The sequence below is a fragment of the Balaenoptera acutorostrata genome, chromosome 3 (genome assembly GCF_949987535.1).
Source record: "Balaenoptera acutorostrata chromosome 3, mBalAcu1.1, whole genome shotgun sequence".
Classification (NCBI taxonomy): domain Eukaryota; kingdom Metazoa; phylum Chordata; class Mammalia; order Artiodactyla; family Balaenopteridae; genus Balaenoptera; species Balaenoptera acutorostrata.
Window position 1 is genome coordinate 183,742,720 of NC_080066.1, and position 22,459 is coordinate 183,765,178.

The following is a 22,459-nucleotide window of genomic DNA, read 5'->3' on the forward strand; positions in this document are numbered from 1 at the left end:
GGTCAGAGGAAAGCTCCCATCTCAGGAAGCAGGTTCCCTTGAAAAGTCCACCTGAGAGCAGCTTTCCCGAGTCCCTGGGTCAGTGAGTCCTGGAACTGTGCCTGAGGTCATATAAGTAAGCGGTGCTGGAGAGCAGAGCACAGCTCCATCCCATCTCACTGTGGGCACTGAGGATGTGACCTCACCACCTGCATTTCAGTCTGCAAGGATGTAAATCGGGGATCACGATGGTGATGGTCTGTCTGAAATTTATAGTGGGTTTGCCAGGGGTGTTGAATGTTGTCATCAGTGTCATCAGTGGTGTTATCTCCCCTGGGAACCAGAAAAAACCAATGTCAGTCCCCATATCTGACTGACACCATTTTACATGTAACACTGGTCTACTCCTGCCCTGAGGTGTCACACCTGTAGGACTGGGGCAGGTCAGCTCTCCCTCAGCCCAGTGTTCTCACCTGTACACTGACTGATGTAGAACCTGCTGTTTATGAAAAGCTCTTTCTTCCATACTATTTCATGAACAGAGTTCAAAATATATCATATTGCTTCTAGGTTTTTCGATAATATCAATAGTGAAAATTAAATAATAAAGAGTCAGCCTGCCTGAATGTAGATAATAGGAGAGTCAACTAAAGCAGGATGGGCAAGAATCACAGGACAAGTCTGGACCCTCTCGTCTGAACCTGAAAAGTGAGCTGATATGCTGTGGGATAGGGGAGGGGAAGGATGGCGTCCAACACCTAGAACCAGGTGAGCCCATTATTCACCAGGTGGAAGCAGGGCCTGCATTTGAACAGATGCACTAGCATCTGACCTGGCCTTCATGAGCTGGTGGACTGGAGGAGACCCATACAAATTCATGTTCACATAGAAGGAATTATAACCAGTGTCTTTATGTTTGGGGATGTGTTGTTAGGGTCTGTTTACCCCTAGGAAAAATGTGTTAGCCCACAAGCACTAAAAAAGCTATTTTGTCATTTTGTCTTTTGTAGAGAAAAGTGGAGGCAATTATATCTGGAGACTAGATCATATTATAATGCTGGAGTGAACATCCATTAGAGATGACCAAGGTGGATGGTAAAAAGTAGTGGTGAGATTTAAGTCATATTCTTTTGCAGTTTACCAGTGATGCTCACACCCAGAGTGTGATGGGAGGGAGAAGGAAAGATCATGGTGGGCTTCACGGTGAGCACAAGGACAGGTCCCTCTGATGGCCTCTGTATTTATCCTTATGAATGTTCCAGAGCATAAACTCAGAATGGGGTGTGGACTTAAAGAGAGTTGAGGACAGATGCTTGAGGACATTTAACTTCTTTGTTGGAATCGCTGGGAAAAGAAGAAACATGAAATGTACTGGAAAACAGCCGTGTCCCTGAGTGATATTATATTTTTTGCCTTAGATGTTACTGAATATACAGAGATTCACTGTCCTCACATTTCATCCTATAGCTCCACTTAGAATCCAGTTTTAAATGTGAGGGATGTAGATGAAACTCACTTATTATGAGCAAAAGTGGTGGCTAAGTTTTAAGAGGTATAAGCCAAAGTTATGTATATGTGTTACTGAATTGCAATTGTCAATCTCTTCTCTAGAGCAACATAAACTAAAAGTAATAATGATAGTTCAAAAAAGCATTGCTTTCATTTTCAGCCATGGTGAAAACCATAGAATCATTTAAGTAACAATCATTCACAGCTTCAGATCCACCACAGGTAAAAGTTAGGGTTAGAAAATGGTCATTCTAACTGATGAAATCTCACTCTTCTCATCAAGGATCTGAGTCTCTGTGGATGTGCAGCATAGTTCTCATCTGCAAGACAAGAGGGGGTGTCTTTTGGCCCATTTCTGTTTTTCCAGAAGAGCATCTCTGAAGAAATCCCGCCTCCATTTACCCATGCCATCCTCATATCTGATAGAAGCCTTTGAGTCTACTGTCATATGTTCACACAAAAAGTTCCCCATTGTTTAGGCAGTTAAAGTTCATTTAACTTCACTTTTCATTGAAGGAGGAACACCTAATAATTATGAAGTTTGAAATGAAACCACTTACATTAGAACTTTATCCAAAGACAAGCCACAGACTGGAAGAAAATACTTCCAAAAGACATGTCTATTATATCTGATTGTTATCTAAAATATACCAAGAAGTCTTAATCTCAACACTAAGAAACAGAGAAGACTATTAAAAATCGGCCAAAATCCTTAACAGACACCTCACCAAAAAGACACACAGGTTGCAAATAAAGCTATGGAGGAACATATGTCACAGGGGCATGCAAGTCAAAACAACAAGGGCAAATCCCTGCAAATTTACTAGAGTGACCCAAATCAGAACCTCAAACAGTGGGAGGATGTGGAGCAGCAGGGGGTCCATTTACTGCTAGTGCGGATGCAAAACGGGGTGCACCCTGGGAGACATAGTGGTGGCTTCTTACAAAGTAAACATACTCATCATAAAAAAGAGCAATAGAATTAGCAGTGGTGGAGTTCCAAGATGGCGGAGCGGTAGGGGAAGTGGAGTTCCTCTCTCTCCATGGATGCATCAGGAACACATCTACAGGTGCAGCAACCCTCACAGAACACCAGCTGAACACTAGCAGAAGAGCTTGGACACTGGAAAGGACTATAAAGATCCCCACATAACTGGGTAGGATGAAAGAAAGAAGGGAGAAAGAGGAGGAGAGGAAGCGGCATGGGGCTTGCACCCCAGAGGGGGTGAGGGGCTGAAGCAGAAGACAGATTCCTGCAACTGGGGAAGCCCCCTCACCAATGGTGAAATCACTTGGGACAGAAAGGAAACATTTGAGGCTGTCAGAAGAGGGTGTAACTGCCGATCTGTGGCAGATGGGACAGAGTGAAAACTGCACAGACCGCCTGTGCCGTGTCCCTACCTGCTCTGGACTGGGACGTGTGTTCACCGGTGTGCATGGAGTCTGGGAGCTGGAGCAAGGGGATTAGAGAGCAAGTCCAGGGCAAGGACTGCTATTGGCTGTGGGGAGATGGCCTGAGGGGACGGCAGGGAGGAAATCCACAACAGGGAGAGCTTATGGAGGAAAACCGGACTGGCATGGAAGCAGGGCGCTACTGCTGAGTCACACGCAGGGGGTGGAGCCACCATTGCAGCCTCTCTCTCCCCACATGCTGGCGCCTGCTGCCAGGCAATAGAAAAAGCATTGCCAGGGCTGGCCCTTGTGCAACTTCCACTGGGCACTAGAAAAAGCCCTGCCAGAGCTGGCCCTCACACACCTGCCATGCGGCTCTCAAAAAGGACCCCACTAGGGCCATATATCTTCCACTTATGGCTGCTGGCTTCCCTGTGCACATGGGGCTGCCAGGGCTCCTGGGATCCAAGCAGCTGTGCTACCTCTGCACCCTGAGGAGACCCAGGTGCTCCAGGGCAGCCTCAGGAGCAGAATCCTGTGGGTGACCCACATGCAGAGGTGGGGATAAACCACAGCTGAGCCCCAGATGCAGGCCGACTAAGGAAGAGAATCAAAAACCTTTCCATCAGCTGCAGAAGCTGCAGATTAAATCCCAGCGATCAGCTTTGTAGATCCTACGTCTATGGAATGTCTGAATGGACAGTGAGTGTTCCCACAAATGAGCACGGTCTAGCTCTGGCAGCTGTGGACTTTGGGGGCAGCACACGTGGGAGTTGGGCCAGAGCAGAGTCTGAGCTGCCCCCATGGGGCCCACAGCAGGTCCACAGCCCAGCCCAGAGGCACTGGAGGGCCTCCTGTGGAGGCAGAGGTGGGCCTGGCTCAGGGCAGGGGCAAGGACACTGAGAGATGAGGCTCTAGGAAAACATTATTATTACTATTATTTTTTATTATGTTTTTATTCATTTTGTTGTCATTTCTGTTTTTTTGTTTTGTTTTGTCATTTTTATTAGTATTTTAATTTACTCTTTGGGGATATTTTTTGGTTTTTAACATATTTATTTATACATATATTTGTATATTTACTTTGTTTTTCTGTTGTTCTGTGTTTTTTCCCCCATTTTTTAAAAAATCATTTTTGTCTATTTTGTTCTTTTTGCTTTACTCTTCAGTTGGCACTCTGCTTTGGTTTGTTTTTTGTTTTGTGTTTCTGTTAGCTTTGTTTTTAATTGTTTGATTTCATTTTTTGGTTCTCTTGTTTGTCTGGTTGTTCTCATGCTTTTTGTTTGATTTTTTTTTGTTTCTATTGTGTGTGTGTGTGTGTGTGTGTGTGTGTGTGTTTCCTTGTTCTTGTTTTTGTTTGTTTGATTTTGGTTTAACCATTTGTCTGGGGTTTTTGTTTGCCTTTTTTTTTTTTTAAATCTCCTTTATTGCTGTGACTAGTGCCTTGCGGGGTTATGGTTCCCCAACCAGAATTTGGCCCTGAGCCTCTGGGGTGGAAGCACTGAGTCCAGGACACTGGACTGACAGAGAATTCCTGGCTATAGGGAATACTAATTGGTGAGACCTCTCATGGAGGCCTCCATCCTAATCCAAGACCTGGCTCCACCCAACTGCCTGCACCCCCAGCACTGGTCACCTTATGCCAGACAGCAAACAAGACAGGAACACAAACCCACCCATCAGCAGACAGGCTGCATAAAGTCATACTAAACTCACAGACACCCCAAAACACACCACCTGACATGGCCCTGCTCATCAGAGGGGAAAGACTCAGCTGTACCCACCAGAACACAGGCACCAGTCCCTCCCATCAGAGAGCTTATGCAAGCCACTGGACCAACCTCAACCACCAGGGGGCAGAGACCAGAAGCAAGATGAACTAGAACACTGCAGCCTAGGGAAAGGAGACCTCAAATACTGTAAATTAGACAAAATGAGAAGACAGAGAAATATTTTGCAGGCAAAGGAGCAAGATAAAAACCCACAAGACCAAAAGAAAATGAAGAGGAAATAAGCAATCTACCTGAAAAAGTATTCAGAGTAATGATAGTAAAGATGATCCAAAATCTCAGAAATAGAATGGAGGCATGGATCAAGAAGATACAAGAAATGCTTAACAATGACGTAGAAGAACTAAAGAACTAAAGATAGATGCACCACAATGTTCATTGCAGCACCATTTACAATAGCCAGGACATGGAAGTAACCTAAATGTCCATCAGCAGATGAATGGATATAGAAGATGTAGCACATATATACAATGGAATATTACACAACCATATAAAGGAACAAAATTGAGTTATTTGTAATGCGGTGGATGGACATAGAATCTGTCATACAGAGTGAAGTAAGTCAGAAAGAGAAAAACAAATACCGTATATAAACACATATATGTGGAATCTAGAAAAACTGTGCTGATGAACCTATTTGCAGGGCATGAACAGAGATGCTGACATAGAGAACGGACTTGTGGTCACAGTGGGGGAGGGGGAGGGTGGGGCGAATTGAGAGAGTAGCATTGACATATATACACTGCCATGTATAAAATAGATAGCTAGTGGGAATCTGTTGTATAGCACAGGGAGCTCAGCTCGATGCTTTGCGATGACCTAGAGGGGTGGGATAGGGAGGGTGGGAGGGTGGCTCAAGAGGGAGGGACTATATGTATACATATATCTGATTCACTTTGTTGTACAGAAGAAACTAACACAGTATTGTAAAACAATTATACTCCAATGGAAAGGAAAAAAAAGGGCAATAGTGCTCTTTTGTATGTCCTGAAAGACAATAAAATTTAGGTTCAGGCAAAAACCTGCACACAATGTTTACCTACCTTTATTCATATTTGTCAAAGTTTGGAAGCAACCAAGTTGTCCTTTCATAGGTGAATAACTTTATAAAATGTGTACTTTCAGATAATGGACACTGAAATGTCACAGAGATTGGGAAGAAACCCTCAAAGTTGTAACGGAAATGCAAAGCAGAGATGCCAGAACAAAACTGGCAAGATGATGTCAGGAGTGTGAAAGTGGCCCGTGAGGACTGAGGTTCCTAAGAGGTTGTGCATAGTGAGGCTGAGGAGAAGACAGTTTGGGTTTGTCAGGAGGGAAATGTCCCTCTCTGCCCCTCTTGAGTTCCTGAGGCTGGACTGATAATAAAAGTAACAAAGACAGATTAACAGGAGAGAAAAATAACTTTTAACCATGGGCATGGACATGCCATAGAAATGGACCCAGAAGTGACCAAAGCAGGCAGCTTTTATATTTGTAGACCAAGATCCAATATTTGTGAGGAATTGGTAGAAGGAGGAAATGTATGCTTTTGGTGTGCAATTAGTGAAGAACCTAAGCAGAGTTTGGGCTTGCATAGTCATTAAAGAAGGAACAAGGTTTGTTCATAGAGACTTCCAGGCCTGAATTCCCCGTCCCTGGTGATAAGAGTGTCCCTGTGTAATGGAAAGCAGGGTCCAGCTGCTCGGTGCTCAAAAGCCAATAAAGAGGCAAAGTTGGTAGAAAGGAAAGTTTGCTTTTTATTGGATGCCTGCAACAGGGGAGGGGGAAGACTTCTGTCCAAAGGCCACTGCCCCCCAAACTGAGAATCAGTGGGAGGGGGCTGAGGGAGGGGGCTACATGCATAGCAGCAGAGTCAGCTCTGACGGTCATCTTGATATTGGTCATGCGGTGCTCTGACCAGTGTCATCTTGATTGTTTAAGTACAGTTAACCTTCAGTTCCAGGGTCAGTTTCTTCTCATTTCTTTGAGGCCAGTTCCTGGAATTGTGGCAGCTTATGCCATGGCTACAGTCTGGTCATCATGCAGTTAACTTCTTCCTCCTGGTGGGAGTTTCAGTACCTACAAGACGGCTCACGGGACATGGACAAGAATACTATCTATAGCCATTGAGGAGACACTAAATGTCCTTGATTTGCTTAATGACTCAACTATTATTATTTAGTCTTGTTGGACAGTTTTCCTTTCTTTCTGTATTTGCTCACTTCTTTGATTAAATTTATTCCTTGGCTAAAGTTTTTCCACAGACAAAAGGCAGGCAGAGGGCATGAGGTGAAGGACCATTTCACTTCCACTTCTAGATGCGGGAGAGCACCTTTCACATGGGAGGTTTATTTCTTGCTTAAGCGAGACAGGGAGGAAGGTCAGAATGTCCTTCTGCGTGGGCTCTTTCTTAAGTCACTTTAATTCATAACAATCAATATGCCATTGAGGCACATTTTAGGGGGGCCTACCCTGGGCCCAACACTCAGTGCCTGCTTTATTTTTTTAAATTTATTTGTATTTATTTATTTTGGTTGTGTTGGGTCTTCATTGCAGTGCGTGGGCTTTTCTCTGCTTGTGGTGAGCGGGGGCTACTCTTCGTTTCAGTGCAAAGGCTTCTCATTGTAGTGGCTTCTCTTGTTGCAGAGCACGGCTCTAGGCACATGGGCTTCTGTAGTTGTGGCACGTGGGCTCAGTAGTTGTGGCTCATGGGTTCTAGAGCGCAGGCTCAGTAGTTGTGGTGCAAGGGCTTAATTGCTCCGCAGCATGTGGGATCTTCCTGGACCAGGGCTTGAACCTTTGTCCCCTGCATTGGGAGGTGGATTCCTAACCATTACACCAGCAGGGCAGTCCTCTGTTTTATTATTTTGTTTCTACATATGCACACAATGCATTGTGATGTAGGTATTTATGTATCTGCATCTTACAGATGTGAAGCTAAACTGTAGTCTGGATTTGGTAGGCAGTTTGCTGGAGACACACATCAGGGAACAGTGAGCCTGCCTATCCATTCCTGGGCTTCTCCACACTGGACCTGGCCGCACCCTGCACGGGTATCTGGACAGAGGTGGGCGTGCCTAGTGAGGCTGCAGGACTCTTTCTGGAATGAGAACATGTGTGATTTCCCTGCATTCTAGGTGCTCACCTAAGACACTGTGGTGAAGAAAGGGGCACAGATTTGTTTTCAGCAGTTTCTGAAAATTCATGTTATTACCCACCTGAATATAACCTTTCCCTTCCAATTACCTATGTGTCTACTGGTCATAGCATTAACAATGCATACTTCGCACAACATAAACTACATAATAGGACAAGATGCAGGTATTATCTAAGCCTATAGGGATTCTATTGGACCTGGAAACAAGGAGCACACGTAGAAACACCCCCACTGACGTCCCCTCTTACTGGCATCATTCCCAGTGACCCACTGAGGATCTGATGGTGCTGCTCAGCTCATTTATGCTTCTCATGCAAGAGGTTAGCAGGCAGGCAAAGAGCCACCATCCTGGCAGGGACAGCTGGTCTACCAGTAGGGCAGGGCTGAGATTTCACAATGAGGAGCGAATAATATGTTCGACTCAACAAATACGCTATGATACTTCTGCAACTGCTGAATTTAGACAAGATTTAGACAAGGGGAAACCTGAGTATCTAACTTTAAGTGACTCTCTGACTTTGTACCTAAGACATTTTTTTCCCCCTATTTTGATAAGCCTTTCTAATTCAGAAACTGAATGTGTAAGAACAGAACCACAGTCCAGAGAGGTTCCCCTGGGAAACTTGCTATATGGAGAGCAAGCTCCAGATCCTGACAGGAAACCACCCTTAACTATGATCTGCATCTGCTACTGGGGCTGAAACACCCAGTTGTGGGACCTGAGCACACTGCACATGCCCCCTCCTGTCTCCCTGCAGAGAGGTTTGTGTCTGGGCTCACACTGACTTCCCCTCACTGTGTGTCTCTCGCACAGTAATACACGGCCATGTCCTCCGCTCTCAGGCTGTTCATTTGCAGATACAGCGTGTTCTTGGAATTGTATCTGGAGATGGTGAATCTGCCCTTCACAGAGTCTACATGGTGTGTGCTATCACCAGTATTAATAGGTGAGACCCACTCCAGCTCCTTCCCTGGAGCCTGGCGGACACAGACCATGTTATAGCTACTGAATGTGAATCCAGAGGCCACAGAGGAGAGTCACAGAGGCCCCCCAGGCTGCACCAGGTGTCCCCCAGACTCCACCAGATTCACCTCACATTGGACACCTGCAAACACAAAGACATCCTGGTCAGCAAACTCTCACACTTGCACTGACTCCCTCATTCATATTATCAGTATCTCTTTTTCTCCATAAATTACCTCATAAAATAGTTACAAGGAAAACCCAGCTCAGCCCAAAATCTATGGTGAGTCATCTGTGTTCAGTCCTGACCCCTGAATGGGAGCACCTGGGAATCCTGGGGCTGGGGCTCCTCTCCCAGAGCTGCAGGGTCAGGGCTGGGCTGGTTTTCATCAGCAGAGGGAGGACATTATTTGCATGTTATCTGACTATACAGCAAACATGGGGGTGGTCTCTCTAGAGAGGGCAGTATTTGAGAGCAGAAGTTTGCGTACTGGCTGATTTGGAAACAAGGATACAATTTTATAGATGAAAAAGTACAAACAGAAGCACAGGTGGACGGGGCTACGTTTCGAAGAGCGAATGTCTGGTAAGAGTGGCCCCAGCAGTCTGGGCCTGTGCTCTTTACCATTCAACCTGATTGCTCCCAGAAACAACTTCAGGACACAGGGGGCATGCCCAGTGAGGTATGCAGAACCCTCTTCTTGTAATGAGACTGGGCATGATTTTGCTGTATGTATTATTTAGTGTTTTCCTAGAGAATGTATAGAGAACCGGGGTTTATGCAGGTGCATTGGGGTCTGACGTTTCAGGAGACATCATCTGTGTCTCTAAATGTCCTTCTCTATGCATGCATTTGGTTTTTTGTAGTATCGAGTTCTAGCTGACATATAATAAGCTGCACATATTTACCATGTACATTTTACAAGTATTGGCATTGTGTACAGCATGCAAACATCACTGCAACCAAAATAATGACTACATCCTTCACCCCAGAATGTTTCCTGTTGTTCCTCTGTAATTCTGCCCCGACTCCGTCCCTCTTCCCACCCTGTACGCAGGCAATGCGTGTGTGTTGTGTTTGAATCAGGCAGGCACTGCTTATAGTGCTGAGTTGTACTCCAAAGCGTGAATGTTCCTCGATTTGCTTTTGTGTTCACCTTTGATGGTATCTGGAGGTTCCCTGTGACTGGTTATGTAAGTATAGTTGCTACACAGGAAGTGCACACCTTTCCAGCCCCACTTCCCAGATAAGCTTCCTGTCTCCATTAAGGGAGTGGGGGGGGGCGGTAAACTATGAAGGCCTAGCGATGTCCACAACAAAGTACAGACTCAGTAAGAGAAAGCTCATCCATAGGACAATAGATGCCTCACCTGTCCCCACACCTCTCCTGTACCATCAGGTGTCTTCTACAAAAGAGGGCAAAAAAATCAAGGAAAGGCATGCATCTCACTCCTTATTTAAGAAGTCTCTAAGGAAACCCAGAGTAAACAAAGGAGATAAAAGCAAGGACATTAGAGGAAATGTTACGTCCACAAAGTCTTTTCTTTTCATCGTTTTTACAGTGAGTTTGAAAGAGACAAGGTTTTAAATTTTAATGCCAATATCTCAACATTTCTTTCATGGATCATGCTTTTGTACTATCTCACTTGTTTCTGACATTTCATTTTTCTATAAAAACCTATTTTAAGCTGCAGAACTCCCTTTCAACTGCATTTAGGTCTTTGCCATCACTACTGAGATTCATTATTGAGCCTCAGTGTGTCTGGCACTTGGTGCAGGATCTGGGAAGAGTGAGAGCGGTTCTCACTCCTTGGAGCTAGGACAGACTTAGTGAGAATTTGGACAGTAGGAAAGAGAGGGCAATGTTGAGGTCAGTTTCCTGGGACAAGAGAGGGTGGGCAGGGGTCAGGTCTCTGTCTGACGGGTTCACATTTTCTGTAAGTGTTCTCTTTCTGGAAGTTGACATATTAGAACATGGCCCCAGGAACTGCTTTCAGAGACCTGCCCAGAACCTGACCCAGCAGTGCTGTGATTGGAATATGTCCCTTTGCTTATCATCCTGCCTGATTCACATGGAAATCTGAGAGCTAAATTCCTCAGGTGGGCTGCTTCTCCATCTAGGAGACTCAGGATGAATACAGATGAGGGCAACCCCTGATCATCAGTGTCCACCCCAGTGGATGACCAGTGAGAAGTTAAAGTGTATCAGAGAGGACAAGGACCCTTTGAGGAAGATGTCCTGGGGGGGATCCTCATTAATGCTGGAGTCAGTGTGTGCCAGTCTGAGGGCAGAGAACATGACTTGAGCTCACGGAGTGGCTGGATTGTGTTGGTGTTTCTCAGAGATCATAAGAATCCTCGAAATATTCTGTTTGTCAGTATAATAAAACACTTAGGAACTGAAAGTAAGTTTCCCTAGTCATAAGTGATATCTCATGTCCAAATACACAATGTTAGCTCTTCATTTGGTGGCTACAGTAAAAATATAAAAGAAAAGCTAGGAAAACAGAACCAGAAATGTGCCTGGGGACATTTACAGCTCTTATTTATTTATTATTTTTTTAAAATGTGTTATACCTGCTTTACAATGCTGTGCTAGTTTCTGCTGTACAACATCGTGAATCAGCAATATGTATACCTATATCCCCTCCGCCTTGGACCTCTCTCTCACAAACTTCATCCCACCCATTTATGTCATCACAGAGCACCGAGCTGAGATCCCTGTGCTATACAGCAGGTTCCCACTAGCTATCAATTTTACACATGGTAGTGTATATATTTCAATACTAATCTCCCAATTAATTTCAACCCCTTTCCCCCCATGTCCACACATGCGTTTTCTACATCTGCATCTCCATTCCTGCCATGCAAATTGGTTCTTCTGTATCATATTTCTAGATTCCACAGATATGCATTAATATACAATATTCGTTTTTCCCTTCTGACTTACCTCACTCTGTATGACAGACTCTAGGTCCATCTACCTCTCTACAAATGACCCAATTTTGTGCCTTTTCATGGCTGAGTAATATCCCATTTTACATATATATATACCACATCTTCTTTATCCATTCATCTGTTGATGGACATTTAGGTTGCTTCAATGTCCTGGCTATTGTAAATAATGCTGCATTGAACATTAGGTTACATGTATCATTTTTATTATGGTTTTCTCAGGGTATATGCCCAGTATTGAGTTGCTGGTCCATATGGTAGTTCCATTTTTAGTTTTTGAAAGGAAGCTCCATACAGTTCTCCATAGTGCCTGTATCAATTTCCATTCCCACCAACAGTGCAAAAGGGTTCCCTTTTCTCTACACCCTCTCCAGCATTCATTGTTTGTAGATATTTTTGATGATGGCCATTTTGCTAAGTGTGAGGTGATACCTCATTGTGGTTTTGATTACAGTTCTCTGATAATTAGTGATGTTTAGCATGTTTTCATGTACCTCATGGTGATCTATATGTCTTCCTTGGAGAACTATTTATGTCTTCCACCCATTTTTTGATTGGGTTGTTTTTTTTGATATTTACCTGCATGTGTTTTTTGTATATTTTGGAGATTAATCCTATGCCAGTTGCTTCATTTGCAAATATTTCTGCCATTCTGTGGGTTGTCTTTTCATCTCGTTTATGGTTTTCTTTGCAGTCCAAAAGCTTTTAAGTTTAGTTAGGTCCCATTTGTTTATTTTTGCTTTTATTTTCATTAGTCTAGGAGGTGGGTCAAAAAAGATCTTACTGTGATTTATGTCAAAGAGTGTTTTTCCTATGTTTTCCTCTAAGAATTTTATAGTGTCCGTTCTTACATTTAGATCTTTAATCCATTTTGAGTTTTTTTTTTGAAGCACTTTAAAAAATTTTTTATTTTATTTATTTATTTATTTATGGCTGTGTTGGATCTGTTGCTGCGTGTTTTCTCTAGTCGTGGCTAGTGGGGTTTGCTCTTCATTGTGGTGTGAGGACTTCTCATTGTGGTGGTTTCTCTTGTGGAGTATGGTCTTTAGGCATGCGGGCTTCAGAAGTTGTGGCACACAGGCTTAGTTGCTCTGTAGCAGGTGGGTTCTTCCCCAACCAGGGCTCAAACCTGTGTCCCCTACATTGACAGGTGGATTCTTAACCACTGCGCCACGAGAGAAGTCCCTTGAGTTTATCTTTGTGTATGGTGTTAGGTAGTGTTCTAATTTCATTCTTCTACATATAGCTGTCCAGGTTTCCTAGCACCACTTATTGAAGAGACTGTCTTTTCTCCATTGTATATTCTTGTCTTCTTTAGATTAGATGTCCATAGGTGTGTGGGTTTATCTCTGGGCTTTCTATCCTGTTCCATTGATCTATATTTCTTTTTTTGTGCCAGTACCATACTATCTTGATTACTGTAGCTTTGTAGTATAGTTTGAAATCAGGTAGACTGATTCCTCCAGCTCCCTTTTTCTTTCTCAAGATTGTTTTGGCTATACGGGGTCTTTTGTGTTTCCATACAAATTTAAAAGTTTTTGTTTTCATTCTATGACAAATGTTCTTGGTAATTTGATAGGGATTGTATTGAATCTGTTGATTGCTTTGGGTAGTGTAGTCATTTTCACAGTATTGAGTCCTCCAATCCAAGAACATGGTATATCTCTCCATCTGTTTGTGTCATCTTTGATTTCTTTCATCAGTGTTTTAGAGTTTTCTGCACACAGCTCTTTTGTCTGCTTAGATAGGTTTACTCCTAGGTATTTTATTCTTTTTGTTCCAGTGGTAAATGGGATTGTTTCCTTAATTTCTCTTTCTGATCTTTCATTGTTAGTGTATGGGAATGCCAGAGATTTCTGTGCATTAATTTTGTATCCTGCAACTTTACCAAATTCATTGAACTCTTGTAGTTTTCTGGTGGCATCTTTAGGATTTTCCATATATGGTATCATGTCATCTCTAAACAGTGACAGTTTTACTTCTCTTTTCCAATTTCGATTGCTTTTTTTTTCTTCTTCTTTTCAGATATTCATGGATAGGACTTCCAAAACCATGTTGAATAATAGTGGTGAGAGTGGATATCCTTGTCTTGTTCCTGATCTTAGTGGAAATGCTTTCAGTTTTTTACCATTGAGAATGATGTTTCCTGTGGGCTTGTCATATATGGCCTTTATTATGTCAAGATAGGTTCTCTGTATGCCCACTTTCTGGAGAGTTTTTATGATAAAAGGGGGTTGAATTTTGTCAAAGCTTTTGCTGCATGTATTGAGATGATCATAAGTTTTTATTCTTTAATTTGTTAATATGATGTATCACATAGATTTATTTCTGTATATTGAAGAATCCTTGCATTCCTGGGATAAATCCCACTTGATCATAGTGTTTAATCCTTTTAAAGTGTTGTTGGATTTGGTTTGCTAGGATTTTGTTGAGGATTTTTGCATTTATGTTCATCAGTGATATTAGTGTGTAATTTTCTCTTTTTTTGTATTATCTTTGTCTGGTTTTGTTATCAGGGTGATGGTAGCCTCATAGTATGAGCTTGGCAGTGTTCCTCTCTCTGCAATTTTTTGGAATAGTTTGAGAAGGATAGGTGTTAGCTCTTCTCTAAATGTTTTATAGAATTCGCCTATGAAGCCATCTGGTCCTGGACTTTTGTTTGTTCAAATATAATTTAGTTCAGTTTCAATTTCATTACTTGTGACTGGTCTGTTTATGTTTCCTATTTCTTCGTGGTTCTGTCTTTGAAGCTTGTATTTTTCTAAGAATTTGTCAATTTCTTCCAAGTTGTTCATTTTATTGGCATATAGTTGCTTGCAGTCGTCTATAATGATCCTTTGTATTTCTGTGAGGTCAGTTGTAATTTCTTTTTTATCATTTCTAATTTTACTGATTTGAATCCTCTCTCTTTTTAATTTTTCTTGATGAGTCTGGCTAAATGTTTATCAATTTTTAAAAAAATCTTCTCAAAGAACCAACTTTTAGTTTCATTGGCTTTTGCTATTGTTTTCTTTGCTTCTCTTCCATTTATTTCTGCTTTGATTTTTATGATTTCTTACCTTCTACTAACTTTGGGTTTTGTTTGTTCTTCTTTCTCTAGTTGCTTTAGGTGGAAGGTTATATTTTTAAGTTGAGATTTTCCTTGTTTTTGAGGTAGATTGAATTGCTATAAACTTCCCTCTTAGAACTGCTTTTGCTGCATCCCATAGGTTTTGGATCATCGTGTTTTTGTTGTCATTTGTTTCTATGAATTTTTTGATTTCCTCTTTGATTTCATCAGTGATCTCTTGGTTGTTTAGTAGCATATAGTTTAGCCTCTATGTGTTTGTATTTTTTACATTCTTTTTCCTGTAACTGATTTCTAATCTCATAGTGTTTTTGTCAGAAAAGATGACTGAAACGATTCTAATTTTCTTCAATTTACCAAGGATTAATTTGCGACCCAAGGTGTGATCTATCCTGGAGAATGTTCCATGTGCACTGGAGAAGAATGTGTATTCTGCCACTTTCGGATGGAATGTCCTATAAATATCAATTAAGTCTCTTTGTTCTCTTGTGTCATTTAAAGCTTGTGTTTCCTTATTTATTTTCTGTCTGGATGATCTGTCCACTGGTGTAAGTGAGGTGTTAAAGTCCCCCACTATTACTGTGTTACTGTTGATTTCCCCATTTTTGGCTGTTAGCATTTGTCTTATGTATTGAGGTGCTCCTATGTTGGGTGCATAAATAATTAAAATTGTTATATCTTCTTCTTGGATTAATCCCTTGATCATTATGTAGTGTCCTTCCTTGTCTCTTGTAACAGTCTTCGTTTTAAAGTCTATTTTATCTGATATGAGTATTGCTACACCAGCTTTCTTTTGATTTCCACTTGCATGAAATATCTTTTCCATCCCCTTTCAGTCTGTATCTGTCCCTAGGTCTGAAGTGGGTCTCTTGTAGGCAGCATATATATGGGTGTTGTTTTTGTAGCCATTCAACCAGTCTATGTCTTTTGGTTGGATCGTTTAATGCCTTTACATTCAAGGTAATTGTCAATAAGTATGTTCCAAATACCATTTTCTTAATTGTTTTGGGTTTGTTTTTTGGGTGTTTTTCTTCTCTCGTGTATCCCTCCTAGGGAAGTTCCTTTAGCATTTGTTGTAAAGCTGGTTTGGTGGTGCTGAATTCTCTTAGTTTTTGCTTGTCTGTAAAGCTTTTGATTTGCTTGTCAAATATGAATGAGATCCTTGCTGGAAAGAATAATCTTGGTTGTAGGTTCTTCCTTTTCATCAATTTAAATGTATCCTGCCACTCCTTTCTGGCCTGCAGTGTTTCTGCTGAAAAATCTGCTGATAACCTCATGGTGATTCCTTTGTATGTTATTTGTTGTTTTTCTCTTGCTATTTTAATATTTTTTCTTTGAATTTAATTTTTGTTAGTTTGATTACTATGTGTCTCAGCATCTTACTCCTTGCATTTATCCTGTATGGGACTCTCCGCACTTCCTGGGCTTGGGTGGCTATTTCCTTTCCCATGTTAGGGAAGTTTTCAAGTATAATCTTTTCAAATGTTTTCTCAGACCCTTCCTCTCTCTCGTTCTTCTGGGAACTCTATACTTCAAATATTGGTGTGTTTAATGTTGTTCCAGAGGTCTCTGAGACTGTCCTCATTTCTCTTCATTCTTTTTTCTTTATTCTGCTCCTTGACAGTTATTTCCACCATTCTTTCTTCCAGCTCACTTCGTTCTTCTGCCTCAGTTATTCTGCTGTTGATTCCTTCTGGAGTATTTTTCATTTCAGTATTGTTCATCACTGTTTGTTTGTTCTTTAGTTCTTCTAGGTCCTTGTTAAACATGTCTTGTATTTTCTCAATCTGTGCCTCCATTCTATTTCTGAGATTTTGGATCATCTTTACTATCATTACTCTGAATTTTTCTTCAGGTGGGTTTCCTGTTTCCTGTTCATTTATTTGGCCTTACAGGTTTTTACCTTGCTCCTTCATCTCTTACATATTTTTTTGTCAACTCATTTTTTTTTGATGGATGGGGCTGTGTTTCTGTCTTGCTGGTTGTTTGTCCTTAGGCATCTAGCACTGGAGTTTGCAGGAAGTTGTGTGGAGCTTGGCCTTGGTGCTGAGATGAGGACCTCCAGGAGGGCTTACACCAATTAATATTTCTTGGCAACAAACAAAAATGTACAGAACAATAACAAAGAATAGAAATAAAAGAAAATTAGAAAAATAAAAAATATATTTGAAAAAAAATGAAACAGCAACAACAAAGCAAAAAACCACAACAGCAAAAAAAAAAAAAAAAAAAAGCCGGAAGAGGCCCTGGTGGGGTGGGTCTTAGGCTTAGGACGAGTGACGCTGGAGGGGGTCCTGGAGGTGGAGTTTCAGGCCTGGGATCCCAGCAGGCTCTCTGGTACCCGAGGGGGCAGGGGAGATGCTGACTGGTTTCCCCTCAGATCCCTGGAAGTTCTTTTCTGGTCTCTGCTGACCCCCTTGCTGTGACTGTGCCTCTCCGAGCATGCAATACCTTCCTCTCACCAGCCGCCCCTCAGGACCTCCAGTCCCACCCTGCCTCTACTTTTCCTCCCCCCTTCTTCCCCCCCTTACGTCCTAACATTTGTGTGGGGATTCTTCCCATCCCCTTTGGTGTCCGAGGTCCCCCACCAGCGCCCAGCAGGTGTCCTAGTTGTGTGGAGACACAAACTCCATGTCCTCCTAATCCACCATCTTTGCTGAGAGCTTTTTAAAAAAATCACTGATGCCCACCAGGAAGCCTCTTCCTTAACCCCTTGTGTATTTGCTCTTGGGGTTGAACTTGTGCTGTTTCATCTTGAGCATCCCCTGGAGGTCCTGAAAACCCCCTGCAGCCTAGCCCCTTCTGTGTTGCTGAAGCAAGGTTTGTGTCTGCACTTGGACGAATTTCCCTCACTGTGTCTCTTGCACAGTAACAGAAGACCTTTTTCTTGGTGGTCACATAGTTCAGATGCAGGGAGTACTGGTTCTTGGATGTATCTCCAGATATGGAGATGCTACTCATCAGGGATGGAGTGTAGTAAGTGCTGCTACCAGAATTAGTACATTTTCTCCATTCCAGCCTCATCACTGAGGGTTCGAGGATCCAGCCCCATTCATAAATAGTGGTTATGGAGTAACTATCACACTCAACATTTCTCAGCCAGCCTCCTCCATTCTGATGCGGTCCTCACTTCACAGACATTCCTGGAAGTTTCTGGCTTATAAGAGAGACTGTGGCCAACAAGAAGTGTGCAAGAGATGAGAGGACATGAATTTTAGCACTGTGTTCCTGATTGGGAGGGGATATGCATATTGGTGAAGATCTAGTAGTTTCTGCACAATGTATCTGTCACAAATGTGCATCTCAGTGATCTGCTGAGTAAGTTACAGGAGAATAAACATAAAGTACCATGGAGGTTAAGACCTTTGGTGACCTAAACCTAAAATGCTTTTATTGGGAATAAACAGAGAATTGCAATTTGGGGTCTGCAACCATGCTGAGCCACATGCAAATCCCCAGCAATAACGTAGAAGAGAATGTGTTTATTGAAGGCAAAAGGAAGTTTTGCGAGCTATAGCATACTGAGTGTCCATGGGTTTTCTTTGGCAGAGTTGTGACAGTCTCTCACTGACTGAGCTCTTGTTAGGAAAATAGATGCATCTTCCTTCTTCCTGTTGGACTCTGCTATCATTCTTGGGTATGAAATCTCCCCCCTTATGGCCTCCTAACTATACTTAATTGAAGGTTTTGCTTCTCTCTCTCTCTCTCTCTTTTTGTTTTGTTTTGTTTTGTTTTTTTTTGATCCAGATGATTCTCTGAACACATCACTGATCAATAGTAAAGTTTTCCAGTTTCAGTGGCTTCTTGATTCTCAATGCCAGTAAGGACCTTTCCTGGTTGTCATGTCTCATGTCAGAAAAAAGTGCATGGATTGGAAATCTGTTGGAGAACATCTAGTTGTTTCTGTGACAATGCATCTTGAATATATTGGTTTGGTTTGAAAAATTACTATTAAATGTACTTTAGACATAAAAAATAAAACTTCAGATATATTCTTCCTATGTTTTAAATATTTCAGTTAACCATGGGCTAAACTATGATTCTAAAGTAAAATTCTCAAATTATCTATACGAGTACTGGTGGGAAGTTGTAAGTATTAAAAGAGTCGAGTCAGCCTTGGCACAGCCTTGTTCCTGGGGACTCAGGTCAGACGCGAACAGAACTGGACTTCAGGTTCTAAAATCCATGCAAACCATGCAGAGTTCCCTCCCCATTCCTGGGTCTCTCCCAATCCCTCCCCCCCCCATTCTCTTGTAAGCTCCATGCTTAGGTCCCCTCTGCCCACATCCCAAGTATACACGTAGAAGATTGTTTAATGGTGTCTCTGAGTGCACAGAAATCCATAGGTTTTTTTGTTTTTTTCATTTTACTATTTAGTTAGAATAATTTTAGCACAGCAAATATGCCTTCTACAGGGAAATATTTATACACAATTTGACCAGTTATAAAGTTTTAAATCAGAGTACCTCACCATTATTGACTATGTGCCCAGATACCCATGTGCTGTTGGTGCTGTCCTGTGCATTGTAGGATGTCTGGCAGTATCAATGGACTCTCCAACTAGATTACTAGGTACCTATAGCACCTCCCCCAGTCGTTACAAACCAGCCTATCTTCAAACATTGCCAAATGTTATCTGAAGGACAAAATAACTCCGGTGATATATTGACATAAACTTCCAAATATACAACATTACTCCTACTCAAGAGAAAGTTATTTCATGAAAAAGGACTGGGTTGGACACTTCAGAATAAGATGACTTGCAGAGTTTTATGAGAGTGGAGGGAAGATTTGAAGTTCAACGGAAGAATCATTCATGCTATTAAATGTTTATAAATTGTAAACTTTATGTACAAGCTTATAAACTTGTCTTATTTGTTATTAGACCATTAATAACTTGTATGGTAACCTAAATTTAAAAGCAAGTTGTTATGAAGAAGAATTTCTGTGCAGCTGGTTCTAAGATGGATGGGAAAACAAAGACATACCTAACTCCATGAATAAAAAAGTCTCAAGTTCAGAGATAAGAATGTTCCCTGGAATCATTATGGATGAGGCTTCCAGTGAGGGCAATAATAATAATAATCCAGTGGAGAATCCACAGCTTCTGAGAGAAAACCCCTCCATATCTTCCTCTGCACCTGTTCTGAAATTTGTTCGCTGGTTTTCCTGGAGAACCTCAGCATTCTCTGATGACATTGAGCACCGTCTGGGAGGTCCTGAGTGCCCCCTGCAGCCCACCTTGTCCACTTTCAGGGAGGTGTGTGTCTGGATTCACACTGACTTCCCCTCACTGTGTGTAACACAGTAAAACATGGCTGTGTCCTCACATATCATGGAGCTGATCTGCAGGGAGAACTGGTTCTCTGATGTGTCTCTGGAGATGGAGTGTAATTTTTGGAGAGGTCGGTTGCACACTGTGCTTTGCACAGACCCAAAGCACCTCAGATGACTCAGTCCTTTCCCCTGGGGCTGATGATCCAGTCCCTGCAGTAAGTACTGTTTCTGATGGAGAATCCGGAGACAGCAGGTGAGGGAGAGGGTCTTCAATAGTCCTGGGCCCAAAACCTGCACCAGCACCTGGGACAGGACACCTAAGGAAGGAGAAACAATGAGACACCCGCTTCATAGTCATTACCCCATAATTCCACCTTCCTAACACCAAGAAGATGCTCACAGCTGAGAGATGCCAGCAAGAGGAGGAATGACCAGAAGGATTTCATGTTCTTTTGGATTCTAACTTTGACTTTCAGAGAATTATGGCAATGAAGATAAGAACTCTGAGCCTGAATTTGTCTAGGACCCCTTGACCATACATTAGTCAGGCTTTTTGAAGTGCTTTTCTCAATTAGGTCTTGACCCGTGGGTTTTTGTGTCCATCTTTGTCTAGTTTTATCAAGACACCTGTTAAATCAGATTAGTGAGAACTCTTACCATTGAACTCTGTTCACCGTCAATATTTGATCCAATTCAGTGAACCTGCTATCTCCCATGTGATATCTGATCATCCTGGCCTCCTTTTAACAATAATTCTCTGGACACAGTCTAGCCAGAATCCCCCTGAACTTGAAGTCTCCTCAGAGTCATTTTCCATCCAATCAACCTCACCACCTTCTTGGCCATAAATCTCCATTTTACCATCTATATTTGAAATTGAGCCAAGGTTCCAAGGCTACTTCAAATACCAAAAGTGAGATGTGCATTCTTATTTTTAATAATATTTATATTTGAAACATTAATATCAAGCTCACACCCCCAGTAGTATAATTCATACCTGAATGAAGCTTATCTGTTGTAGATATTTTCTACTTAAGTCAGCTCACAGCATTTTGTGCTTAGGGACACTTGTACCTCAGGAGTACACATGGGGCCATTTTAACAGGGATATTGTCAACTAATAGGATAAAAGTATTAAAAATATGGCACTAAGTTGACCACAAAAGAGACTCATTTGCATAATGGGAGTTGAAACAAGATGGCAGAGCCTTGACTGACCTCAGGTGGGAATGTGTGTGTGTTGGGTGCTTCAACTACTGACCACAGTGTAAATATCCATGAATGACCATAAATACAACAGCAGTGTTCCTTTTGGGCTGCACAAAAATTTTGCTGAGGATGTGAATTTACAAATATGGAACCCGTGAATGAAGATCATTGCATATGCAGTATTGGGGCTCTCTTCCATTAGAGTCTATTACACAACATGCTGAAGGATTCAGACTCTGTGCCTATTGACAGAAACTTGGAAGGTGTGGCTCTTCCTTACATCCGTGCAAAAACAAAGAAGAATAACACTTTACACATGTTTTAAAGTTGCCTGTGCCTTCTCAGGACATTCACCAATTTCAAGAACTTCAGACTCACCTTGATAAGAATGGTGCTGTTGGAGCTTCTTTGAGAAAAAGAAAAAAATATACTTAATTCCTGAGTAAAAATATTATTTTCTGAAAGCAACATAAGCCACAACAAGAAAAAATAGAATATTGCAGACGGTCTCTAGTAGACTGATGGACAGGAAAATGCATCCAGGGGTTCTAAATATTGGGTTTTAAAAACCCAAATGAACTTTTCGACCAATCCAATACAAACACTTCCCAGCCCCCTCTGCACCTGCTCCTGGGCTCAGCCCTGTACTTGGTGGGTCCAGAGTGACACCTGGTGGTTATGAGCCCTGGTGCCGGGAGGTTTGTGTCCAGGCTCACACTGACTTCCCCTCACTGTGTCTCTCGCACAGTAATACACAGCTGTGTCCTCGGTGGTCACAGAGCTCAGCTGCGGGGAGAACTGATTTTTGGACGTGTCTCTGGAGATGGAGATGCGGCTCCTGAGTGATGGGCTGTAGTAAGTGCTACCATCATACCCTATGTACCCTATCCACTCTAGTCCCTTCCCTGGGGGCTGGCGGATCCAGCTCCAGTAGTAACTACTGGTTGTGATGGAGAATCCAGAGACAGCACATGTGAGGGTGAGGGTCTGTGAGGGCTTCACCAGGCCTGGGCCTCGCTGTTGCAGCTGCACCTGGGAGAGGACACCTGGGACAAGGAGAATCAGTCCCTGTCAGTCACCTGCAGTCACAACCATCCCCACACCCCCATGCCTGACACCTGAGACACTCACCTTGGGGACCTGTCACCAGGCAGAGAAGAAGACCCAACAGCCTCAT

General features: G+C 42.4%; 1 gene segment (V, D, J or C); it reads right to left on the bottom strand.

The window, feature by feature from the left end:
* Nucleotides 1–20,070: 20,070 nt before the first annotated feature.
* Nucleotides 20,071–22,459, bottom strand: LOC103002419 (immunoglobulin heavy variable 4-30-4-like). The segment is given in 5 exon segments: nucleotides 20,071–20,173; nucleotides 20,297–20,390; nucleotides 21,907–21,951; nucleotides 22,029–22,328; nucleotides 22,414–22,459. Coding segments are annotated over 5 exon segments (588 nt in total).